We start from the raw sequence: 23,522 nt of genomic DNA on the forward strand, positions 1-23,522 counted from the left end.
TTCTGTGCTACAACCCGAGAAGGTATCTTTAACAGCCTTGTGAACATTGGTAGATGTGTCTTAAAATATGGAGAAAAAGTGTGGTTGAGTTCAAGTTCATCAATTGTGGGTTTTGTATAACTTCTGACTAACCTACCATTTAGTCTTGCTGTTATTAATACCCACATTTTCACCTAGTGAATATTTGTTTAGCTTCATTTTCAGATGATAGTGCAATTTTTCTGTGACTGTATATTTGTGCTCAGAGCCTTAGCAATAAAACTGATTTGCTGCTGAAGATCAGTGACATGTTTCTTTTGGTGGCAATGTTGGCTTGAGCAGCTTTTGCCATCTTTTTAGCTCTGCTGATATAAATGTATTGTAAAGCTTTTTGATCTGGACTGGGAACTGATAAAGGTTAAAAAAAAAATTACATACCTATTCCTATTTGGAGGATATTGGCTTCTTGATGCAAGCCATTGCACGTAGACACAAGCTGAGAGACTGACGTGAGGCTAGGAATGCAAAGCTGTGTCAGGTAGCATGAACTGTAGAAGATAATATTGCCTCCAAAAGAAACATGTGTAGCTGTGGTGGAAGTATTTCATGGAAAGATGGAATATATATAGTTATTTACTAATATTCAGTTGGTGAGGCTAACGTTAGTATCACAAATAAGGCAGATTTACTGGATTTATCCTTGATTTAGTTAAGAGTTCTTCAAGAAAGCTTTTCTCTGGTAAAATAGTAGTACTTGGTTAGGAGTTAAAGTATGTACTTTAAAGGCTTAATTAATGGATGTTGTGTTACAGTTCTGTAAGAAATCAGCGTAACAACTCAATTTGAGTAACAAATACAGTTAGTGTAACAAAACTCAATTTGAGAGTGTATTGAAGGGGAAGATGATACTTAACACAAAATTGATCTTTGTTACTTCCTGTAATGATTTCATTCATTCACTCACTTTCACATCACATGCTTACAAGCCCCATGATGTTTATGTTGAAGTGTTGTGACCAGAATTGTGTGTGATATGCGTGACTATGACGCCTTGCTATTGAGGCCTTAGTACTTATCTTGGATTATTCCTAATGAGCAGTTTTTTTTAGTTTTTTTTGTTTGGGATCTCTGGGATCTTGGCTGTTTGAGATGTACTCAGTGTCCTGTCTTATTTCTAGTCTTCAGTTTGTTCTTAGTCTTTCTGTTATCTGGTTATTTGAATGAAGCCACATCTGTGATGCTCTGTAGAGTTAACATGACATTCCTTTAACCTTTGTTCTGTTCAGAGAACATCATTCACACTTCAGACCAATTTTTCTATTTGCGTCATGGATCTCTCTCCACTGCTGTCTCTTGCTCACTCCCTAGAAACATGAGCAGAGGAAGTTTTTCTTCAAAATTGCTATCTAGTTTTTAATCTTATTTTTAGTAAAATCAGGTTATCAAGTTCTTGGACATCACTAGAGCAGATGTAATAGTATTGCTTTTATAACAGACCCAAGGAATACAGAGTGATTTTGAGCATGAGAAAGTTTGTTTCCAAATCGTATTGTTAAGATGTAGTAACAACTATGGCTGAGCAAAACCAAATATCATCACTTACTTTCATGGCTGTTTGGAATTCTTTTATCTTACTCACTTTTGTTTTCTTGCAGGCAATACTCATTGTTGTTACAGTTGCCTTCGTTCAGGTAAGACAGCTGTTGTCCAAATAAGATTATTGCTTTTATGTAAACTCTTCTATTTATAAGACTGAAGTAATTGTCTTGATGCATTGTGCTGTGAATGGTTGAGTAAAGAGCTCTGCGCTTTCATCCAAGTCTTTTGCCTTTTCTAAAGTGTGTGATTTGTCCTGCTTTATTACATTGACGTTTATGCATCTATATGGCTATTATACTCAGCCATAAAAGAGTAAAGAAGCACGCAGTATAAACAGTGTTGAAGTACTTTTAAATATTTAACTTCATATAAAATTCTGAAAATGTAGCCCCGGCTTCAATTCTTTACAGAAATTTTTCAAAAAATAATAGTTATCTTTAATTTTCTAAGTCATAAAAAAATTTTAATTCTGTAAATGCCCAGCTTTACTCAGTGTGTGCCTAAACCAAAATTGCTTTGTGTTTGTGCTCTATATCTTTGTTTACCTTAATTCTATAATCTGTTTATTGAGTTAAAGATGAACTGTGATACCTTCGTTCTCCTGGAGCATGAACACAGTATTTTTGATACTAACTTTTTAAACTGTGGAACTTAGTCGTGTGTCTGATCCCTGAGTTTAGAAGCATTACTGCAAGTATTACAAAGCTCTGAAGATGTTGAGGGGAAAATGCAAAGGACCTCTGCTGCTGTTTCAGAAGAAATGCATGTAGGCAAACTCTTAAATCTGTAAATTTTTCAGTGTTTGGACCATATTTGGTTTTTAAAGTATCTAATACAGAACTGTGGAAGGGCACCTCATACCTGATGGTTTGGAATATTACTTTAATACAACTTTACTAATAAGATAAATTTCAGTACATATATCTATATCTTATTGTTGTTTAATTTTTGCCTGTTTTAAAAATATTATCTGCTTTATTTTTCTTAAATGTCTCTGCAGGAATACAGATCAGAAAAATCTCTTGAAGAGCTTAGTAAACTTGTGCCTCCAGAATGCCATTGGTATGGAATTGTTTGTCCTTTCAGTTCTAAATTAAGTCATATTAAATTAAATCTGGAATGAGTAAAAGAAAAAGGTTTTACTGAACTTACCGCTCTTATACTAGCTGTTACGCTGACACAGAACGTGCTTTGCTTTTGTTCATTTTAAAGACTGTTGTATGGGCCTAAAAAATTATTCCATGTTGTTGCCTCTCTGATTGCTTCAAATGATATTACTGATGTGTAACTTCTAAGAAACAAACAGCAAAATAGAAATAGTATTTTGCTGAAACCAGTAACACTGCAATGCATAGTCAACAGTGTGAGTGCTTTTATTTGACAAAATGCCAGAAAAGATGTTCTTACGCTCTTCATGTTTTTACCTACAGTGTACGAGAAGGTAGGGTGGAACATACACTTGCAAGAGATTTAGTCCCAGGTGATACAGTCTGCCTGTCAGTTGGAGATAGAGTCCCGGCTGATCTACGATTATTTGAGGTATATACCTAATATTGCTTTAATATTTAATAACTTTTCTTTTTGTGGAATAGAGGGGAAGAGAAGATAGCCACTGACTATTGAAGTGCAGTAAGTGTTATTGTTTGGAATTCACAACTGTCTAGATAGAAATTTTGAAATAATTCAGTTCCCAAATTTAATTGTGCATTCTTAACAATATATGTAGTTTATGATTATAGGACATGAAAGGAAAGAATTTTTCAATTTTGTGTAGTAATGCATTCTTGAAAATTCTAGTTGAGTACTTTTTCTCAGTGTTAAACAAGTTGTAAAATAATTGTTTTCAGTCTGAATTATAAGATATTTTGGCAGCTGGTGCAGGTGATTTCGATTCTTTATTTGCATTAATCTTTAGGGTATAGTTTCAGTGTTCTCTGATAATGGAACATTAAAAAAAAAAGGTGAAATTGTGCCAGTGTGATCTTTTTTCTGACACTTTTTCATCAGTGTATGTTGTTATATCTTCTAGTTTACTAAATATTTGATTCATAATATTAGCACTGCTGGAAGTGCTTGAGTTGAAGCCGTAGCACTATAATAGTACTTGCAGATTCTCTAAAAATGGAGTGTATATATATTCATCTTGCTTTTGACGGTTTCGGTTGAATAGTGTCATGTTACTTTTCTGTCAGATTGGGCATCCTCAGGTTGCCCAATATCTAGGCTATCTATCATGTTAAAGTGATTTCTGGATATGATGAACTGTATATCCAGTATAGCCATGGTTGATACTGGATTAATCAGTGCTCATTTTATAGACAAAGTCTTAAACAAGCTAGTTTCTGAGACAAATTTGTGGTGCTCTTGAGAAATTTGTCTGCATCATCTGTTGTTAGCCCCTGTAGTGTAGTTAGTACTTGAGTGGGTTTGTTTTTTGTGACTGCGAACAGTTTCTCCTTCCCTCAGCAATTGTATAGTCTCTGCATTGGTATGAAACTGCTGTTGCAGCAGCATCTACTTTCTTGCTCATAAACTTATGTCATGCTTGGACCTCCTACAAAGGGAACTAGAAGTTTCTCAGCTGTCTGTAGCCCTACACCAGACAAAAATTTGTGCCATCTTTATCTCAACTACTCTTGCAGATCATTTGAAAATAAGGGCATGTAATCTTGTTTTCATCTTGTCTCTACTAGACATTGTTACAGGGTGGTGGGTTTTAAAACAAATTAGATGAAGATCATCTTTTCACATAAAGAACTAGATCTCTTCAGCATATTCTGATTGATGCTGTCCTGGAAAATTGTAGAAATGGTAATTAGGCACTATTTCCTTTCTGAAGCCTTTCATACATGTGAGAAGTTGTTTCCTCAGTGATCTAATCTTGCGGGACAATCTCGTTTTCCAAAAAGTATTTGAAGACCTTTTCTGGCCTAAGTTTTCTTTATGTTAATGAGTGGTCCATCAAGTTTTATGGTAATCTTCTCTAAAGCCAGAATATTACATCAAGAACTAATACACGTGTAACAGCATAGGCTTTGAACACAATTCCTTTTGATAGTGATGATAAATGTTTCAGAGCTCATGGCTAAATCTGAACAGTAGCAAAGTGGAGTCTTCATCCTGTTTCAGCTTGGAGTCTGAGGAATACATCACCAGTAGAAAATTACTATAGAACTTTCTGGAGTTAATCATTCTTTATAGCTTTGATTGAAAGATTCATTGCAGTTTTTGACAAGTGTCCCTTTTCCTTTATTGATACAGCATCCATCTTTTAAAAATGGGTACTACACTCGTAACTATTTGAGAAAGTAGCAGGAATTAGAGGGATTTGACTGATCAGAAAGCACTTTAGTAAAGGTACTATCCTCTTTTACAATGCCTAAATTATTTTTGATCTAGCAGCCTGTGTTCATTTTGTTGTCCAGCTAGAACTGGAGTGCATCAAAGTTATCATGCCACTTAAAAAACCCAAAACAAAACACCAGAAAAACCCCAACTTGAACCTTGGAGCGATCTGCTATAGTGTGGTGGTACTGTGTGCAATGTAACTGATTCTTATTTACTCTTTGTAAGTGACATCCTTTCAAAGTGTTTTGACAGTTGAGTTTTATTATGCATCCTTTAACACTGTTTTTCTTGAAGGTTATCTTGAAATTTAGTGGTATGGTCACCAATAGTGGCTTTAATAATGCAAAATTATTTTACTTAAATTTTGTGAACAGAATTTAATGATTCAGGCTTTGGATTTGTGCAAGACTCATTGAAGTTGGTAGATTAATATGTAAGAATTGATGTCAGTTGAGGATAGACATTTCTCTTCAATTTATATTTTGATAAGTTATTTTTTGTTTTGGATTATATTTATAGAACACAAATTTTATTTTCTTCATCTGTCAGCTGATTAATACAAAATAATTCATTTTTACCTTTTCCTTCTCTAACTGCCCCCACATACTAGTAAAAACCCACAAAAGTTAAACCTAAAACAAAAAAAGGCAGCTTCTGTTCCTCTAGTCTACTTGACTGTGGCCTGAATAGCATTTTCCCTACAGTGAACAAAAAACACTGTATGAAATATGCTCTTTGTTAGCGAGTTTTTAATGGACTGTGATAGGAAGAAGTGGACAGAGGAAGAGTTGAGAGGATAATAGGTATGTGCGCTTACATTCCCAGTTAATTATTTTGTTTGGTGACCGAATGCATCACAGTTGCAACCTCTTGAACGTTTTATAGAAAAACAATCATGAACATAAAATTATGAGTAAACTTTGTCTCTTCAAAGTGAGAGCTTGTTGCATTGCTGCAATATTTTGTAGGAGTGCTTGTTGCTTTGTTGATCCTTAAAATATGGTTGATATTGACATGGTTTCTTACCATATGAATGTATTGGATGTATTTTTAAAGGTCAAAATTGGGAAACCTCTATTAAAACTTCCAACTACTTACAAAAGATTGTCATGCTTTTTACCTAGTCCATGTATTTTATTTTCAAAGGCTGTGGACCTTTCTATTGATGAATCCAGTCTCACGGGTGAGACAGCTCCTTGCTCTAAATCTATAGCTCCTCAGCCAGCAGCAACCAATGGAGACCTTACTTCTAGGAGCAATATTGCTTTCATGGGAACATTGGTCAGATGTGGAAAAGCAAAGGTAAAATCATTATTGATAGGGAAGAATATTTTCCATGTTTCAACTACTTGAAGGCAGTTCTTATTTTTAAAGTTCACCTATCAATTGAGAAATGTACTTTAAGGACTACATATATTTTGAGTTTTCTGAAACAATAGAAATGGAATAGAAATAGAATTTTTTACTGGAAATACGGAAGACTACTATGATACACTGCAGAGCTTTTCTCGTTGGTGCTTTTTCAGACACCGGTTTAAAAAGAAAACTAATCTAGGGTCAGGAGAGCTCAAATTTGTAGGGAGCAGATGATGTAAAACTCTTCTGTCTAGGATGTGTATTTTGCTTCTAGAACTACATTCATGTGTTTGAAAATCTGTAACTGAAAATACAGTTTTGGCTAGTGTTACTCTGAGTTTTGTTACTGGTAGTTACTACATACTTCAGCAATGCATGGATAGCAGTTTGTTTCACAGAGGCAAAATGTTTTTTAGCAAAAATATTTCCTACTTGTGCCAAGAACTAATTTTATAAACAAAGCTAACAAAATCATAGCAGGCTAAATGGCATTTGTCCACTACTTGAGTCAAAGCTGTCAAGAGCAACCACTAACATTAAAATTAAACTGCAGATTTGAATTGGCTTTATTTTTGGTTTTTTTAGGGGATAGTTATTGGAACAGGAGAAAACTCGGAATTTGGGGAGGTTTTCAAAATGATGCAAGCAGAAGAGGTAAGAGTGAATATTTAGAAGCAACGACATATATTTTGTAGGTGTAAGTATATGTCATTCATTAAAGCATTTAACTTAAACTTAATTACATTGCTTTTAGTATTTTTCTGTCCTCTAGTGAAAAAATCTTGGCTCTTGAATGTGAAAGTAGTAATTGCATTCAGTGCAAAAAAAATCCAAAAAATATTAACTGAAAATAGTATTCTGAACCTGTTCAATGGAACAAATCTCATTGCAATTTGTGGAAGTGTATTTTTTTCAAGTGGAACTACATTTGTGCAGAAGGGATTTGTATGACAGATTTGTGTGCTGCCTGCACAGGACTATGTTTTCCCTTGGTTAGCAGTGTACTTCAGGGTTATGCAAGTCTCCTGCTGCTTCATGATCTCCACCTTAACCTTTTAAAAGCTCCCTTTGACTCTTGTATACTAAAGTCCCCCAGTGATTTTTCTTTATTGCGGTACACTGATCCACATGGGAATTCAGACTTGAGTGTTTTGTGTATCTAGGGCCTTCTAGCTTCTTCTCTGGATGCCTGACCAATGTAGGATCATAAGGAGACAGTCTGCCTCCAGCTGTGAGGACATGGTCAGGCATAGTATAGGCAGTACCTTTTTCCCAGATATATACATTTCTGAAATCTGCCAAAACAGAGCAACTAAGGGCATTAAATGCATCAGCCAGGAGTGCATCGCTGACCTCATGTTGTTAGCTGCAGTGCCTTACTACACCTTTCAAGGGAGTACTGCTGTCCAGTCACCAAAGTGGAATCCATTTTAATACACATGAGGAAAATATGATCATCTGTTCAATAGTACTTAGTTTGTATTGTAACAAGTGTAATTATTAATGAAAAAAAACCCCAGGAAACCCTCCCATGTGAGCATTCTACACCAACATCATTCTGAAATACCAGAGTATTGTAGGGTTATTTTTGATGTTTATATTACAGTAATCTCATTTTAAAAGTAAATTTTGAAGGTAAGCGTGAATCAAACTTGATGCTAGCTTTCTCATGTAGAGTGTATGCACTTTTTTCAGAACTTGTTGAACAAAGATGATTTTACAATGACTGTCTTCCTTTTTTTTGCCACGCTTTCTATACTGTGATCCACCATGTATTGCTATTAAAAAACCAAAACTTACTGGCATCCAATGTAAAAATCCACTTTCCTGTTTTTTTGTTGTTCTTTTTTTTTTTTTAAATTAAAATTTTTGCTTCATGTCCCCTCTTCCTTTCTAACCTTTTTTTTGGCACTAGATTGTCTAAATATTTCTATAGTTTTCTATTTGGCTAAATTGAATTTTCTGCAGATGATTATCAAATTCCTTTTGAGTTATAATTGGTCTTCCAGGGCTATAATGCCTCTGTCTTGAAAAGTCAGTTTTATTTTTATTCTTGTTATCAAGAACTTTTTGGTCTTGGAAGAAGTGCAGTGGCTTTTAGTCGTCATGATTTTTTTAATAAAATCTTTGATACGACCTTTTGTATTAGGTTTGTGGTAGACATCACAAAGCTCCCAAAGAATATTTCTAATAAATTTTTCATTTCATTGAAGTGTTCTTGAATCTTCTTGAATTCTACACAAGAATGGAACAGAGTAGTCTGTTTTCACAAAGTAAACATATGGAAACAGGGTATAATTGCATCTTGTTCACTGACAGTGTCTTGAAATTTGCACGTCTGAAGTAATACGTGGTACAGTTCATGCTTTTTAACCTGTGCTTGTTAACTGCTGCATGTTTACTATTCGTAAAGGCTCCAAAGACACCTCTGCAGAAGAGTATGGATCTCTTGGGAAAACAGCTTTCCTTGTATTCCTTTGGTATAATAGGTAAGAGAATTTATGTGAAAGAATTACAAATTGTTATGTAACTGAAACTAACATGTAGGCTTGGGGAAATGGAAGGGCTTGATCTCTCTCTTTTTAAATATTTTGACTCCCCATTTTATTAGTCATGTTGAGTTCATGCCACTAATCATCTGAAGGTTACTTACTAATGCAATGTAACTTTCATCGTAAGGGTGTTTACTTGCTTCTTCCTGTAAACATACTTTTCTGACTTACTTTTTTGTCCTCTAAATGCTTCCTTTTAAATTGCAATGTGTCTTGTATTCTGATTCAAGGTGTGCGTGAGTGAGTACCTCACTGCTGGTGTGATTGGGCAACTTGACTGGCAGAAACTTTCTTCACCTTCGCCATACTAATGGAATCGCGCTTTGACAGTGAAAGAAACAATAGATTTTTTTATAGATAGCACAATGATAAGCTTGGTTTTGGCTATTTGAGTTCTTTTTCTTTTCCCCATGAGGCTACAGTACCTGTTGGTTTTATATTTATCCTGACGACTATTTTCTTTATAGGAGTTATTATGCTGGTTGGCTGGTTGCAAGGAAAGCATATACTTGATATGTTCACAATTGGCGTGAGGTAAGATTTTTGTTTTTTAAATAGTGTAGATCGTGCATTACAGCAAGTGTCTGAAGGCTAGTGATGTATATTATGATATGCTTGCACACAGACTCTGCTTTTAAGTCACATAAGTAATTCAAAATGAAAATAGAGTTTGTGCTGTAAAAAAGCAAATTCATACTCATTTTTATGATACAGTATGTTCTTGTCAGTCTCTTAAACTGTGCATTTGGTGATTTCTGAGTGTCTTGTGGAACACCTGCAAACGCACGAGAGTTGTACAGTTTGAATTTCTGTCACTGAGTAAATAAAGAAAATGTAATTTTTTAAGTGGCATCAGACAAAATTAAGTTACTACAAGCCTTGTGTCATGTAGTTCATTAGCTCATTTTCTCGCATATTATGGAAATTTAATCCCAGGGTGTTGTCTGCTGAGAATAACACTGAATTTAGATGATCTAACTCTGTACTCTTAGAAAAGTTGCTGAGTTGCTAATTATGTGGACAGTGCATAAGGCAGAAGTGTTTCTTTAAATGACAGTATCAGACTCTGGAGATTTACCCTTTGGGGGTGGGGTGGGGAGGGGGAACGCACCAGGACCTGCATCTTTGAGCATTGTGTAATGAGTTATTGTGATCTTGTTTACACTGTTATCAGGGTTTTTTTTGTTTGGTTTGGTTTTTTTTTTAAATGACCTTCTGTGCCATTCCAGCACTTAGCTTGCTGCCACATCATGATCCAGCAGTAACAGCTGTGGATCAGTGGTCACTTGAAGCGGTGGCATTTCCCAGTTCTGTTTAGTGCTGACTACGTTTACTCTTCACAATTTAGGCTGCTTTGCACAGTCCTAATTAGTGTTTTGTGTAGGCAAAACAGATGTACAGTTGATTTCTCCTTCCACCCAACTTTTCTTCATACTTTTGCGTAATGAGTAGAAATGTCTGAGTTACTGCATTTTGTTACTGTCTTTGGTGTGTATCTTATAATGAATGGTATACAACTAGAATCGCATGGCAGCTGCTTCCTTTCACTTTTAACCTCAGTGAACAGACAGCCACAGAAACAATGTTCTGAAGTGTAAATTCATCATTACTATGTATTCACGTATGATGTTCTAAGACAAGATTTGTATATTTACTTTCATTACAGTTTGGCTGTAGCTGCAATCCCTGAAGGACTCCCAATTGTGGTAACAGTGACACTGGCCCTTGGTGTGATGAGAATGGTGAAGAAACGGGCTATTGTAAAAAAACTGCCTATTGTTGAAACTTTAGGTATGACTAGACTAACCTGAAGATAGTATTTTGATACAAATGTTAGGAAATCAACACAAATATTGATAACTAATGATTAAAATAAAGCAGGTATTCTTATTTTGCTAGCAATGTGGTGGTATCTTTAAAACATTTCTAAATTGACTGCATTTTTTGCACAGTTAGAGTTCAGGTGTATGTTTTTGTGGGCCCTCTAACTACTCTTTTTTTTTGTTTAACTGAAATAAACAGTCTGTCAGTTAATAGCATGCCACACTAGCAATACTCTAAACTGCATGAGTGATTGGATGTAAGGAGGACTCTTTCTATAAAGAGTATTAGAAAAAGCTTTGTAATCATAATGCACCTTCAGGATGCTATGCTGCTCGTATTAAAATTTAAAATCATTTAAAAACATTAAAGCTTAAAAACATTCTGTACGCAGTTTCAGTCATGAAACGTACAAAGTACAGGACATGGAAAAGAAATAGAAATACTAAGCTAAATAATTCTGCTGCATTTGAATTTCTTTTTGCATTTGAAGGATGGAAATATTTTTTCCAATGCCTCTAGCAGAGTTTCATTACTGTTGCAGAGTTTTTTGTTGCTTTTGCAATTCCTGCTATCATGTCCAAAAATGTCAAGATACTGCAGCACTCTTTTGAAATACTCTTTTCCTGGATTAAAAAGGCATATACAGATTTCACATTTCTGTAATCTTTTCAATCTTATTAAAATTTGCAGGTTTAGTAGTAAGTCACACTTGTGTGACAAAAGTGTTGTGGCTAGCATTAGATAGATGTTGTACTTTTTGATAAAGAAGAATGACTGCTATAAAGCAAGCTCTTAGATTTCATCCTCACCAGGAGTTATAATTGACATTTCAGTGATGTAGTTTGAGAAACAGCGGAATAAATGAAGGAGAGGTCTGAAATGCTTCCATTCGCTAAGAGTTGTGAATTTGGGATTTTAATTAGTTTTTTTTAATTTAGTGGACAAACTTGCAAAGAACCTTGTACAGCTATTCATTAATAGTTGAAAATTGGCTGTCTCTGTTTAATTTTCTTTTTTCACAGAGACAGCCGCAGTATCTCTAGAAATGTGCTTGTCTTGAATACTTTTTTTCTTGTTAGTTACATTGTTCTAAGCAAGCGTTGTCTTATAAATGTTAATTGGTTATTTCAGGTTGTTGCAACGTAATTTGTTCAGATAAAACTGGAACTCTGACAAAGAATGAAATGACTGTTACTCATATTTTTACTTCAGATGGACAGCATGCTGAGGTATGTAGTGAGACTTAGACTTCAATTTTCCTTTTTACTTTGTTATGTGTATCAGCTGAAACATGCTTTGAGTATACTGTAGGTAAAGCATCAGTTAAGAAAGTGTAAATTTGTTGCACCAAACTCCTGTTCCTCAACTTCCAGCTAATTCTGTTCTTCATTTAGTATTGCAGCCTTTGAGCTGTGTTATCCAAGCCTTCTCTGATTACAGAAGAATTTTTTGTATATGTTAAGTTCTTAAATCTCTTGATGTCTGTAGGTCACAATAAAAGACAGATGCTGAGATACAGTACAAAGACAAGTTGAAAGACTGTTTTTCTTCAGTACAGAAAGTTGAGGCTATTTTGCTGTTGCAGGTGCATAAAAATAAAATTTGCATGTTACAAATGTTTAAAATAGGGATATCCATCTTTTGGCTAAAAGAATTTATTGTGTGAACCCTTCATACTGAGTATGTACTGTCATTCTTGCTTTTTTATAATGGATGGAGTTGGAAATAGGAGCAGGACATGAAACAGTGGTTGTTGAGTTTAGGGAGTTGCTGCAAAGACTGAATAAATGCACAGAAGAGAAGCAAAAGCATCAGGAATGGAAAAGCGGCAAGATGTGGAACTAGATGTGGTTTCATGGGAGTGTTTTAAACAAGTTCTTAAATTCTCAAACTCTTCTTGATCAAGGTTTTTTTTTTTCCACATTACAGTTAACAGAGGGTCTTGTCATTAACTTTTATAAGCATAAATACTGGCATTTTTTCTTACTCTTTCCTGTTATTTACTTTTGTTTGCTTATATATCCTGGTATTTATTTTTCTATTCTTAGAATTCTGTAGGAATACTGTAATTGCTTTTTCTTTACTACTAGCACAATGTGTTTACATTTGGGTCAAAATAGTTCCTTTTTCCTAATTGAAAGAGAACTTGAAATGGCTGTAAAACGTATTGGCTGTTAATGCTGTAGGCATGAAGACTTTTTTTAAGATCCTAGTGGGATACTAGTTTTTATGCACTAAAAATACAATTTTACTGTTTTTAACACCTTTCTGAGGTCTCAGCTGAGAGGCTGTTCAAATACGATTTTTTTTTTTTTTTTTTTTTCTTCTTACTGGATGAAAGTAGGACTCTGCTCTGTACCTCCATTCCCCTGCAGGGGGTATGCATTATTAACCAGGATAAAGACGAATAGGAGAAAAAAAAATCAGAAAGCAAAAGAAAACAAGAAAAGAAAGCATGCCTAATACTGTAAGGAAACAACATACACTGCATTTATTTATGCTAAGGAATAAAATGGCTACTTTAAAAAAAAAAAATTAGTCTCTAATATATTTCATTGAACTCACTTGCCCTCAGGGTTTTTATTCCTTAATCTAGTACCTGCTACATTAGAAGCCGAGTAGGAGAATCCATTCACACTGAGTAAAATCAGTCATTATGAATGGCCTTTTTAAAATTTTCTGTAGTTTATAGTAAAAAGCTGAGATTAAAACAGTTTATGAACCTGGTCAACATTACATTGCATACTGCCTTTGGCTGTTTGTCTTGCAGGTTACTGGAGTAGGTTATAACAGGTTTGGAGAAGTGATGCTTGATGGTGAAGTTATTCATGGTTATAACAACCCATCCATTAGCAAAATTGTTGAGGTAAGATCTTGGCACAGAGAGGTGAGTTTTAATTGATGATGTAGCACAATTGTATGGCACTTACTTTGTGTTCTGTTTTCTCGCCTTTCCTTCCTCATCTTTTAGGCCGGTTGTGTGTGCAATGATGCTTTGATTAGAAACAACACGTTAATGGGGAAGCCAACAGAAGGGGCTTTAATTGCACTTGCTATGAAGGTGCGTACTTGATGGTGGTTTTGGTTTTTTTTCTCATTTTCTTCTCCCTTGGGTCTCCTAGATTTGTATTGCAACTGCTCATCTGCTATGTTTCTTATCTGTTGGAAATCTTTGGGCATTCGGAAAGATGAGAGAAAATTATTTAGAACTGAAGTAAAATCTTTATTTTCATCTTTTTGCACTTAGTACTGTCTTTTTACCTGCCACAAGCTAATTTACCTATTGAATATTGATTGTGCTGTTTCTTTCCCAGTTCTCATCAGAAGCAGTAAGAAGTTGATAACTGATGTATTGGTGACTGCAGCATTTATAGTGCCCTTTAAGTGCAGGGCACAGGTAGTTTGAATTGTGGACACTGATTAAATGTTTTGGTTTTTTTATGCTGTGACACACCCATTACAGCTCCTGAGAAACGTGACGAGGCATCTTTGCACTTGATTTTTTTTTTTTCTGTGATGGTGAATAAACTCAAAAACATTGAAAGATGAATGCATTACAGTCTTTCTCTCCCTGTATAATTGAGGCCCGGGATGTATCTATCTTCTTGCTGAGACTCATTCCAAGTCCCCAGTCTTTGACTAGAAATGACCAGAGTGATGTTATTTTGGCAAGAGCCCGTAGAAACTGAGAAGAACAGGAGTCTTTCACATCTGTTACTGGAAAGGGAGGTAGTGAGGGAGTTGTGAAGCTCTGTAAGTACTAAGAATGGCTTACGGCAGGCTGCTGCTTCTGCATCTTGTTTAATTGGCACTTTCTCTTGGACTTGATTAAGGGTAAAGCATGGAATGCTGCGGGTTGCATCAGGAGTGGGAGGGAACAGCATCTGAAATGAAATGCATTTTGCCTGGAGTCTTCATGGTTAGTTTCAGGTTTGGGTGATTCTGATCACGAAAAAAAAAAGTCATTTTGGGTTGGATCATTCAAACTTAAAATCAGTGACTTGCCTTCTCCAGACTTTGCTACAGTCTTGTGTTACAATTTTGTAGGCCTTCCTAGCAGAGAAATTACATAGAAGATATAAAAAAAAAAAAAAGAATTATTAAAAAAATGCATTGGTGCGATAGATGTGTTTTGTGAAACCAAGAGCTACATTGCTAGCCATTGCAAGACTTGTGTTTGTGGATGGTCATAATCTACAAAGTATTTCAAGATCCTTGGATCAAAGATAGTACATAGCATTAAATGCTCTGACTTATGCTGAAGCCTGAAAGAAGTTCCTAGGTTTTTTCGGTGCTGGTTTGTCAGAAGTTTGTCTAATCTCGAACAGTGTGCTCAAAAGCAACTTGGAGATGAAACTGGTTTTTAGCTAAGTAATGATTGTTAACTAAGATGTCTCAACAAGTCAACAAACTGCATAGCTTTTGAAAAGAAACGGTCCTGACATTGTGGTGGTACTTCTGTTCTATACAGATGGGTTTAGATGGACTCCAGGAAGACTACATAAGGAAGGCTGAATATCCCTTCAGCTCAGAACAAAAATGGATGGCTGTTAAATGTGTTCACAGAACGCAGCAGGTAAACTTCTATCACTGTTTCCTTGTGCACTGGCTCTGTAGAATGGTTATCTGCCTTGTTTAATATCCTCATTTTTCATTTCAGAAGTTATGGCAGGCTGGTGGTAGTGCAAAGTCCTGGGAATATGGTTTGATAATAAACACAATTTTAGTTTCAAGCTCTGAAGTGGAGATTAAGAATCACAAGAAATTCTTTCCATAAAAGGCATACTGGGAAATTATTTTGAGTATTTTGGTATCTGAGACTTTGAATGCATACCTGGCTGTTTTTTCTTCGTTCTCCTCCCTCCTCAAACATCTAAAGCAATTCTGCCAATCTTCTGCTGTTTCAGTGTTACATAGTTACATAATGAATTAACAGCAGGAAGATGCATTGATGTTCAATAGTAAAATTTCTTCTGTTTGAAAACACAGGTTTTCTGGTTTTGATGCAGACAGCACGTTTCCCAGTGTTGATGGATTTTATTGATGTCAACAATGTCCTGGATTATCAATACAAACCATTTTTTAACCTCTTTTTCTATCTTCTGATGCTTTCACATACATATTTGTATTCATATTTCATTTAGACCGATCTGAATGTTTTTGTTACAATTATCGACATAGTCACTGCCAGTCTGATAACTGGAACCTTCTAGATAAACTGTGCAACAATAGACCTTATCTTGGATTTACGGAAAATTTCGTAGTACTTCTGACAAAAAAAAAAGGCCTTCTGGCAGCATTCAAGTATCACAGTAAAATCTTTGCATTGAAACAAAGCATTTGACTCCTTTTATCTATATGGATAATATGGTTGTATTATCCTTGTCTGTATAAAGAGTGGTGAGCAGGAATTGCTATATGGTTTTCATCCATGTAAGGATTTACTGTGTCTGTGTTCTGGTATCAGCATTTTTAAAAGATTGTTGAAAAATTGGTAACAGTTTTAAAGGGAGCATAAATTATTTGAAGGCAAAGAAAATGCAGTGGGTTTAGAAACTTAGAGCTCTATCAGTTAAGCTTATCAGAAAGATTGAGGTAACTTGACTACTGTGCATAAATACCTTCACAGGGAGAAAATAGATATATTAAAAAAGAGCTTTTTAGTTCAACAGGAGAGAAGATGAGAATCAGTGCCTGGAAATTAGCTGAGGCAGCAATTCTTAATGGAAAAAGGGGGAAGGGATGAGTTGATTAGTATTGGAGTTAAGTGTTCGAGGTAGGTGGTGGATTCTCAATCTCTTGATACTCTCAAGGCTAGATGGCTATCTGGGAAATATTAGAGTAGTTAGGCATGGTACAAGGATGCAGGTGGTGTTTAATGACCTGTGCAGCTGGTCAGATGATGAGCTTAAAGGTCTTTCAGGTCTAATGCTCTGTGTACATTTAATTTCTGTCCTTTGCATGGCCTCTTTAGTCTATAAACTGTGACCCGCAGTGTCTAATGTGTATGATGTCTACTGAAATGAGATATTATTAGCTTGGCTCTTTTGACATTACTACTCTTGAATATATGCTGTATAGAGATACTCAAAAGAACAGATTTTTAGGTTTAGAAGTGTAACTTTGATTTGCATTATGTTCTGAAGACTTGTAAGAAAAGTACAGATATGCCATTCTTATGTGTGCATGTGTATGCACTTGTGTGTGTGTGTATATTGTATATATACATACACACATGTGCACACAACAATTCTTTTTCCTTTTAGGACAAACCTGAAGTTTGCTTTATGAAAGGTGCTTATGAACAAGTCATTAGGTACTGTACATCATATAACTGTAAGGGGCAGACCCTACCTCTTGTTCAGCAACAGAGAGAGCAATACCAGCAAGAGAAGACATCTATGGGCTCTGCAGGACTTAGGGGTAAGGCTGTTTCAGTGTCTCAAAATAACTATTTTTTAAAATTGCACTGCTTATTTTAAAAAAACAAGAGCAACCAAAAACACTAGGAATTTTTTTTTTTGTTCAGTAAGTGCCACTGGGTTGTTTAGTTTTTTTTTAAAATGGGGGAGTGGAAAAACAGGTGCCATTGCCTAAAGCCTGTATAATAACATGATTAAATTGTAAAGGGTGAGAAAAGGCACTGCTGGTTCCTGTCATCTCTTGCATGTGACCATTACTGAACAGTATTTTGCTACCTAATAGCTTCCATATCTCATTATGTATGTCTGTGGATTTTTTAGAAATGCGAATATGTTTATTTTTCTATTACTTTGGCTCCTGGCACCTTTGTGAGTTAGGCTAGCACAACTGATTGCAGGTCAGAAGATGCCATTAGAATTACCTTTTATGTTAACAAGCTGTGTAGATTTTTAAATATAACTGAAAGTATTTTTCACAAGATGATTGATAGGAGGTGATTGTGGGCAAGCATTATACATGGCTGGCTTTCTTTCCTCTGTAAAGAGACCTCTAGGCTGTTAAGTCTACCCACAACTTCTTAATTTTTTTTTTGAAGGTAGGGGTACTGTGTGGCTTGGGAAATTCCTAGGTTGCAAATTATTAGAAACTGAGAGGATATGCTAGGAGTGGTATCTCTTTGTGCTATTTTGTTCCGACAGTCATTCTTTGTGTCTGCTTCAGACCACTGTCAAACTAAAAAATCTAAGGTAATGTTTTGAAAAAAGTGAATTTGGTTTTCCCTTACAACTCCAATGTAATTTAAATATATTTGAATTAAGATTCCTATTGTAAAAGACATTCCAGAAAATATTCAGCATGTACTCAATGAAATCTGCCTCTCTAAAAGAAAAAAAAACAAAGCAGAAAATAAAAATACATTAACTGATCCTCCCTTTCATTCTCTTGCATAAAACACCATGCACGTACAGAGAGACCACAAAACTAGATGCTGTTCTCTTTCCGCACAGTGAAAATATAGAATCATAGAATCATTAAGGTTGGAAAAGACCTCTAAGATCATCAAGTCCAATCGTCAGCCCAACACCACCATGCCCACTAAATCATGTCCCTAAGTGCCTCATCTACAGGTCTTCTAAATACTTCCAGGGATGGTGACTCCACCACTTCCCTGGGCAGCCTGTTCCAAGGCCTGACCACTCTTTCAGTGAAGAAGTTTTTCCTAATGTCCAATCTAAGCTTCCCCTGGTGCAACTTGAGGCCATTTCCTCTCGTCCTATCGCTGGTTACTTGGCAGAAGAGACCAACCCCCACCTCGCTACAACCTCCTTCCAAGTAGTTGTAGAGCGTGATGAGGTCTCCCCTCAGCCTCCTCTTCTCCAGGCTAAACAGTCCCAGTTCCCTCAGCCGCTCCTCATAAGACTTGTGCTCCAGACCCTTCAGCAGCTTTGTTGCCCTTCTCTGGACACACTCCAGCACCTCAATGTCCTTCCTATAGTGAGGGGCCCAAAACTGAACACAGCATTCAAGGTGCGGCCTCACCAGGGCCAAGTACAGGGCACTATCACCTCCCTAGTCCTGCTGGCCATGCTATTTCTGATACAGACACTGATATAAACACTTTCATCTGAGAACAAATAGGAAATTTATCTCTAAAACCTGGAATACCTATATTTGGTAAAAAGTGTATTCTTTAGAAGAAAGGAATATACATAAGTAGGCTGTTCTGAATATTCAAGGTTTAAAAAAAGAAAATTGCAATTCTCGCCCTTTGCTTTATGCTGGCCTACTAGTTTAAAACAGTTGTTTTAAATGCTGGTGTAAATGTTAATTTCAAATCTTAACTCTTTTTTTTCTTTGTCTTCTAAAAGTTCTGGCCTTAGCTTCTGGTCCTGAGTTAGGACAACTGACTTTTTTGGGGCTTGTGGGAATAATCGATCCTCCACGGACTGGTGTGAAAGAAGCGGTTACTACACTTATCACATCAGGAGTTGCAATAAAAATGGTTACTGGAGATTCACAGGAGACTGCAGTTGCCATTGGTATGAATAGTCCACTTCCTTTCATTTTTCACTTGTTTTCTGTTTTAGCAGTGCCTAGCTAATTGTTGTGAAGTGTGGGTATTAAGTCTTTAACATTTGTGAGTTCCGTATTTTGGATAAACATATGGCACAGTGGAGTTAGGAGGAGGAAAAAAAAACCAAAAAGACCCCCAAACCAATACCATAGCCTGAAGTGATACTTTGGTTTCAGCTTAAACTGTAGTTTTTCTAATTTGGTTAATGTATGACTTTTGCTGTTTAAGACTATGTCTTTTCTTACTGTATTTTGTTACAACATATGCTTGATTTCTGATTCTTATTCTTATACCCCACCACCACCCTCCCTATCTTCAGTTGTGGATGTCTGTCTTTATGGCAACAGGGAGAAACTAAAATAGCCAGTGACAATGAGTATTTAGGATGGGTATGGAACTTCAATACTATCCAATACAGTTTTGTCCATATAACTAAGTTTGAAGTTTAAGTACTATTAATAAATATTTAAACAAATTACTTAACTTCTGTTTACAGTATAATACATTAAAGTACAAGTACTTTAGCCAGAATATGAATTCTTTACATACAGGGTGATGAACAAAAAGTTGAATGTGCACATAAAAAGTACACCCCCAGACTAGCAGTACTTTCTCAGAGGGTTTTTTCCTTGTCTCCCCCATGTCATTTTTCATTCTCTGTCCTGTTGTTTTTGAACTGTGAATTCTTCAGAGATGACTGAGCTCTTGTGTTTATATGGCACCTGACACAATGAGGTATAGACCTTTAGACCTAAAAAGTCTAAGGAAATAAATATGTGATTAGAATAGACTTTGTAGCATGTGTTTGTTACTCAAGAGTTCAGTTAATTTACTCCAGTATAGTGAATCAATAAGGTGTTGAAATATTCTGCTCTAGGCATTTCAAATCTGAAATGCTGCAGAAAATAGTAGGTTTAAAAAAAATAAAATTGGGTACTTAATCTTTTAAAAAGATGAATTATTATAATACCTTTTTTATTATTTATTTCCAGCTAGTCGACTAGGATTGTATTCCAAAAATTCACAGGCAATCTCTGGAGAAGAAATAGATGATTTGGATATTCAGCAGCTTTCTCAAATAACACCGAAGGTTTGTTTTGATATATACTACTTACTGAAATGCAGTAAAGGATATATTTTATATTGAGAAATGCTTTTTTCTGTGGAAAGCTAAAATGTAACTTCTGAGATAAAAATAACATGGTTCTCATAGAAGTGATACAGGAAATTACCAGAGGCTTTTAGTACAGAAACACGGTAGCTGTCCCAGATCAAACAAGTATCTTTCAGTTTGACATATGACCATATGAAAATTTATTTCTTTCAACTCACAGTTGTCTTTTTAGTGATTTTACTACTTTTGTCTCTTTTAAAAATTCAATTTGTTTTTTACCCTTCAATGCCTGTATTGGAACTTTCATTTTGCCGTCTCTCACTTTCAGTGAGCATCATCACCTTTTTGTATTGTTAGACCATTTTATTTCTTTGAGTAGCTTAGCTCATATATATAACCTTACAGTTTGCATGTTCAGACAGTCCATCCTGTTGTAATTTGTAAGAGGAGCTGTCTGTATCTTTAATGATTTTTAATCGATCTGAGGTCACTGGTTGAGAATTTTGAAAGGGTCTATTTATTAAGTTACTCCTTAAATAACTAAATGTATTAGCCAGTGTCAAAGTGTAGGCATAATCAAATGCAACTGAGGTTCAGGCTTGGCTATGTTGCAAAATTTATGCATCAAAATGCTGCTCTGTTTGCAAAAGACTGCAAAATTAGACTGCAGCATGCTTGAGTCTGATGTAAGCAAGCCAAAAGCCAATATTTATGATCAAGAAATGTGCATGTCAGCTTTGTGTCTTTCCTTGGTGACTCACAAAAACAAGCTTAGAAAAAAAGAATTGTGTGGCAAATAGTAATTTTTGGTTTATTTGGTAATACTTGTTCTCAAGGGCTGTCCACCCTAAATAACTGAAATAGCTACAAATTTACTTTGTGCATGTTTGACCTGAGACCCAGTTAGTGTTCTAGGCATTTATTTGAAATCTTATGAGGAATTAATTAAAATCAACCGATCAGATTGACATCTGTGTACAGTGTAAAGTGGCTGTTGAGAAGTCTAACTTCTTATCCAGATTCTTAAAAAAGAAAAATAGATGTGAATGCTAACAGTATGGAGTTTATGGAAAACTAAATTCCACATGCTCAAATTTTAATTTACAGAGAAGACCAGAGACAAAAAAATTCTGAAAATTAATAATTCCTTCTAAGCTGGAAGCTTTAAAACTTCAATCTGTTAATAATATGCTACATAAATTAGTAAAATTGAAATGTCCAGAGTAGCTTGCCATAGTGCTGACAAGGGAAAAGGACATAAATCGTAGCGTCAGCATGGCAATCACCTGCATGAATTTAGTCAGGAAGGCCAGCAGCAAGCTATTACAACTCAGTTGCTTCATAATTTCAGAAGGTTTTTAAATTGCATATTCTATCTTGAAATAAGTAGCACCAACTTTGTTTACCAGAACACACTTTAAATCTTCTCTGGAATTAACGATTTCACTCTATTAAAAATACAGCTCACTGGTGCTTCAACTGTAGAGCTAACAAGAGCACAGTTGGCCTTTGATAGTATTTTCTATCCTCTAGCTTTATAGAATCCAGTGCAATTTTTTACATTTCTCAAATTTTCACTACTTCTTCACTGTATTTCTAACAGGTTGCAGTATTTTACAGAGCCAGTCCCCGACATAAATTGAAAATTATAAAGGTACGTCTTACTAGAGGCTCAAATGCTGGACTGTTGCTATGAGTACTGTTTGTGGTGCCTTCACTTAAATTACAATGTGCTACAGTATGTCGAGGTGAAATCAGAAATGCATTTGTTTTGAAAGTGAAGTGTATTTGAAAATGTTATCTAGAAAAATGCTAGGGAGCTGGGGGTTGATTGAGATTTTGTCACATTGCAGTTGAATTGACTAGGAACTTGAACCATATTTCTGATACTTCTCAGAACAAGATAAAAGGGTATGAATTCCAAGCCATATCTGAGGTAATGCTTCCATTCAGAAGTTAACAAAAGAAGGTAGCAAAGAGGGACGTACTCAGTGTAACAATTGGAACAATCAGAAGAGCAACAATAAGGAGAAGGAAGTCAAACATTGAGCCTGTTGGAATATATTGAGAATTACAAAAGGGTGATAATGTTAAAATATAAATACAGTGTCTTCTTTCTTCCTCTGGAGTTTTTTACTTTCTCTTAAAGGTAGATTTTATATATCCTAGCTTTAAAATTTAGGCTGTCTGAATATATGAACTGAAGTTGAACCTAAAATTTTGTATAAAAATTCATTAGAATACAAACAGCTGCATTTTTTTAGGATTTTACAGTGGAATTATAAGAAACGGGGGGAGGGGGGGAGGTGTTGACACTAACCTTGTATCTAGAATAATTTTATAGGATGGATTATTTCGATCCCTTATTTAAGCACTTTTCCCTTTCTTTAGTCCCTGCAAAATAATGGTGCAGTAGTAGCTATGACAGGAGATGGAGTGAATGATGCTGTTGCTCTGAAGGCTGCAGACATTGGTGTAGCAATGGGACAGACCGGAACAGATGTTTGTAAAGAGGCAGCAGATATGATCCTTGTGGATGATGATTTTCAGACAATAATGTAGGTGGCACTTATGTACATACCTTGTGTTATATAGTTTTAATGAAATGTTGCCTGGGTTAAAAACAAAAGAAATTCCCTGAACTTGTAAGTGTAGCAGCTGTTAATGAGTTCTCCACTAAGTCAGGAGAATTATCTTTATGGTGATTACCTGTATTATCCTCTTAAAAAAGAGCTGGGAACATAATAGTACAAGGGGCAACTAAGCATTTCTGTCTTTTTATGTACGTAATAATAATATAAGAATGTATTTACATATTTAGACCTTTTGCTACTTTGGTCTTGTACATAGATCAGATGTAAGTAACAAAGGAGGTTATGCGTGTATGTGCTATAAAAACTGACCTGTATTTCTGCTTCTCCAAGTAGAATTATGGTACTAGTATATTTGGAAACATAACTGAGGTGAAATTGTGAGTCTATTAGCTGTCATTAGGACTAACCTTCATTTAATTTCTTACTTCAGAAGCATAAATCTTGTGTAAAAATGAGAGAGCGCACTCCCCTCAAGATTTAAAAATTTTAGAGTGCTGTGTTTGCTTTCAACTCTTTAAATGTGGTGGTGTTTCAGAAAAGGAAAGGAATATAAACTATTGAAGTATCACAGGTGAAAATAAGTTACCAACTTCTGGTAACCAGCTATTTGTTACTTGTTCTTTTTTTCTTGTTGTTTGGTGTGCTTCAGAGAGAGCATA

General features: G+C 35.5%; 1 protein-coding gene across 3 annotated transcripts in view; it reads left to right on the top strand.

Annotated features, from left to right (window-relative positions):
• Positions 1 to 23,522, top strand: part of ATP2C1 (ATPase, Ca++ transporting, type 2C, member 1) — a 50,700-nt gene that overhangs the window by 19,424 nt on the left and 7,754 nt on the right. For all 3 annotated transcript variants that reach the window (XM_009574668.1, XM_009574667.1, XM_009574666.1), the window contains 17 exons: positions 1,635 to 1,670; positions 2,579 to 2,640; positions 3,009 to 3,117; positions 6,073 to 6,228; positions 6,868 to 6,936; positions 8,696 to 8,771; positions 9,302 to 9,368; positions 10,501 to 10,625; positions 11,790 to 11,887; positions 13,429 to 13,524; positions 13,630 to 13,719; positions 15,130 to 15,234; positions 16,925 to 17,081; positions 18,950 to 19,120; positions 20,148 to 20,245; positions 21,873 to 21,923; positions 22,661 to 22,827. In XM_009574668.1, coding sequence (XP_009572963.1) covers positions 1,635 to 1,670; positions 2,579 to 2,640; positions 3,009 to 3,117; positions 6,073 to 6,228; positions 6,868 to 6,936; positions 8,696 to 8,771; positions 9,302 to 9,368; positions 10,501 to 10,625; positions 11,790 to 11,887; positions 13,429 to 13,524; positions 13,630 to 13,719; positions 15,130 to 15,234; positions 16,925 to 17,081; positions 18,950 to 19,120; positions 20,148 to 20,245; positions 21,873 to 21,923; positions 22,661 to 22,827 — 1,733 coding nt within the window. The remainder of the gene's footprint in view (positions 1 to 1,634; positions 1,671 to 2,578; positions 2,641 to 3,008; positions 3,118 to 6,072; positions 6,229 to 6,867; positions 6,937 to 8,695; positions 8,772 to 9,301; positions 9,369 to 10,500; positions 10,626 to 11,789; positions 11,888 to 13,428; positions 13,525 to 13,629; positions 13,720 to 15,129; positions 15,235 to 16,924; positions 17,082 to 18,949; positions 19,121 to 20,147; positions 20,246 to 21,872; positions 21,924 to 22,660; positions 22,828 to 23,522) is intronic.

The sequence above is a fragment of the Fulmarus glacialis genome, unplaced genomic scaffold (assembly GCF_000690835.1).
Source record: "Fulmarus glacialis isolate BGI_N327 unplaced genomic scaffold, ASM69083v1 scaffold6883, whole genome shotgun sequence".
NCBI lineage: Eukaryota > Metazoa > Chordata > Aves > Procellariiformes > Procellariidae > Fulmarus > Fulmarus glacialis.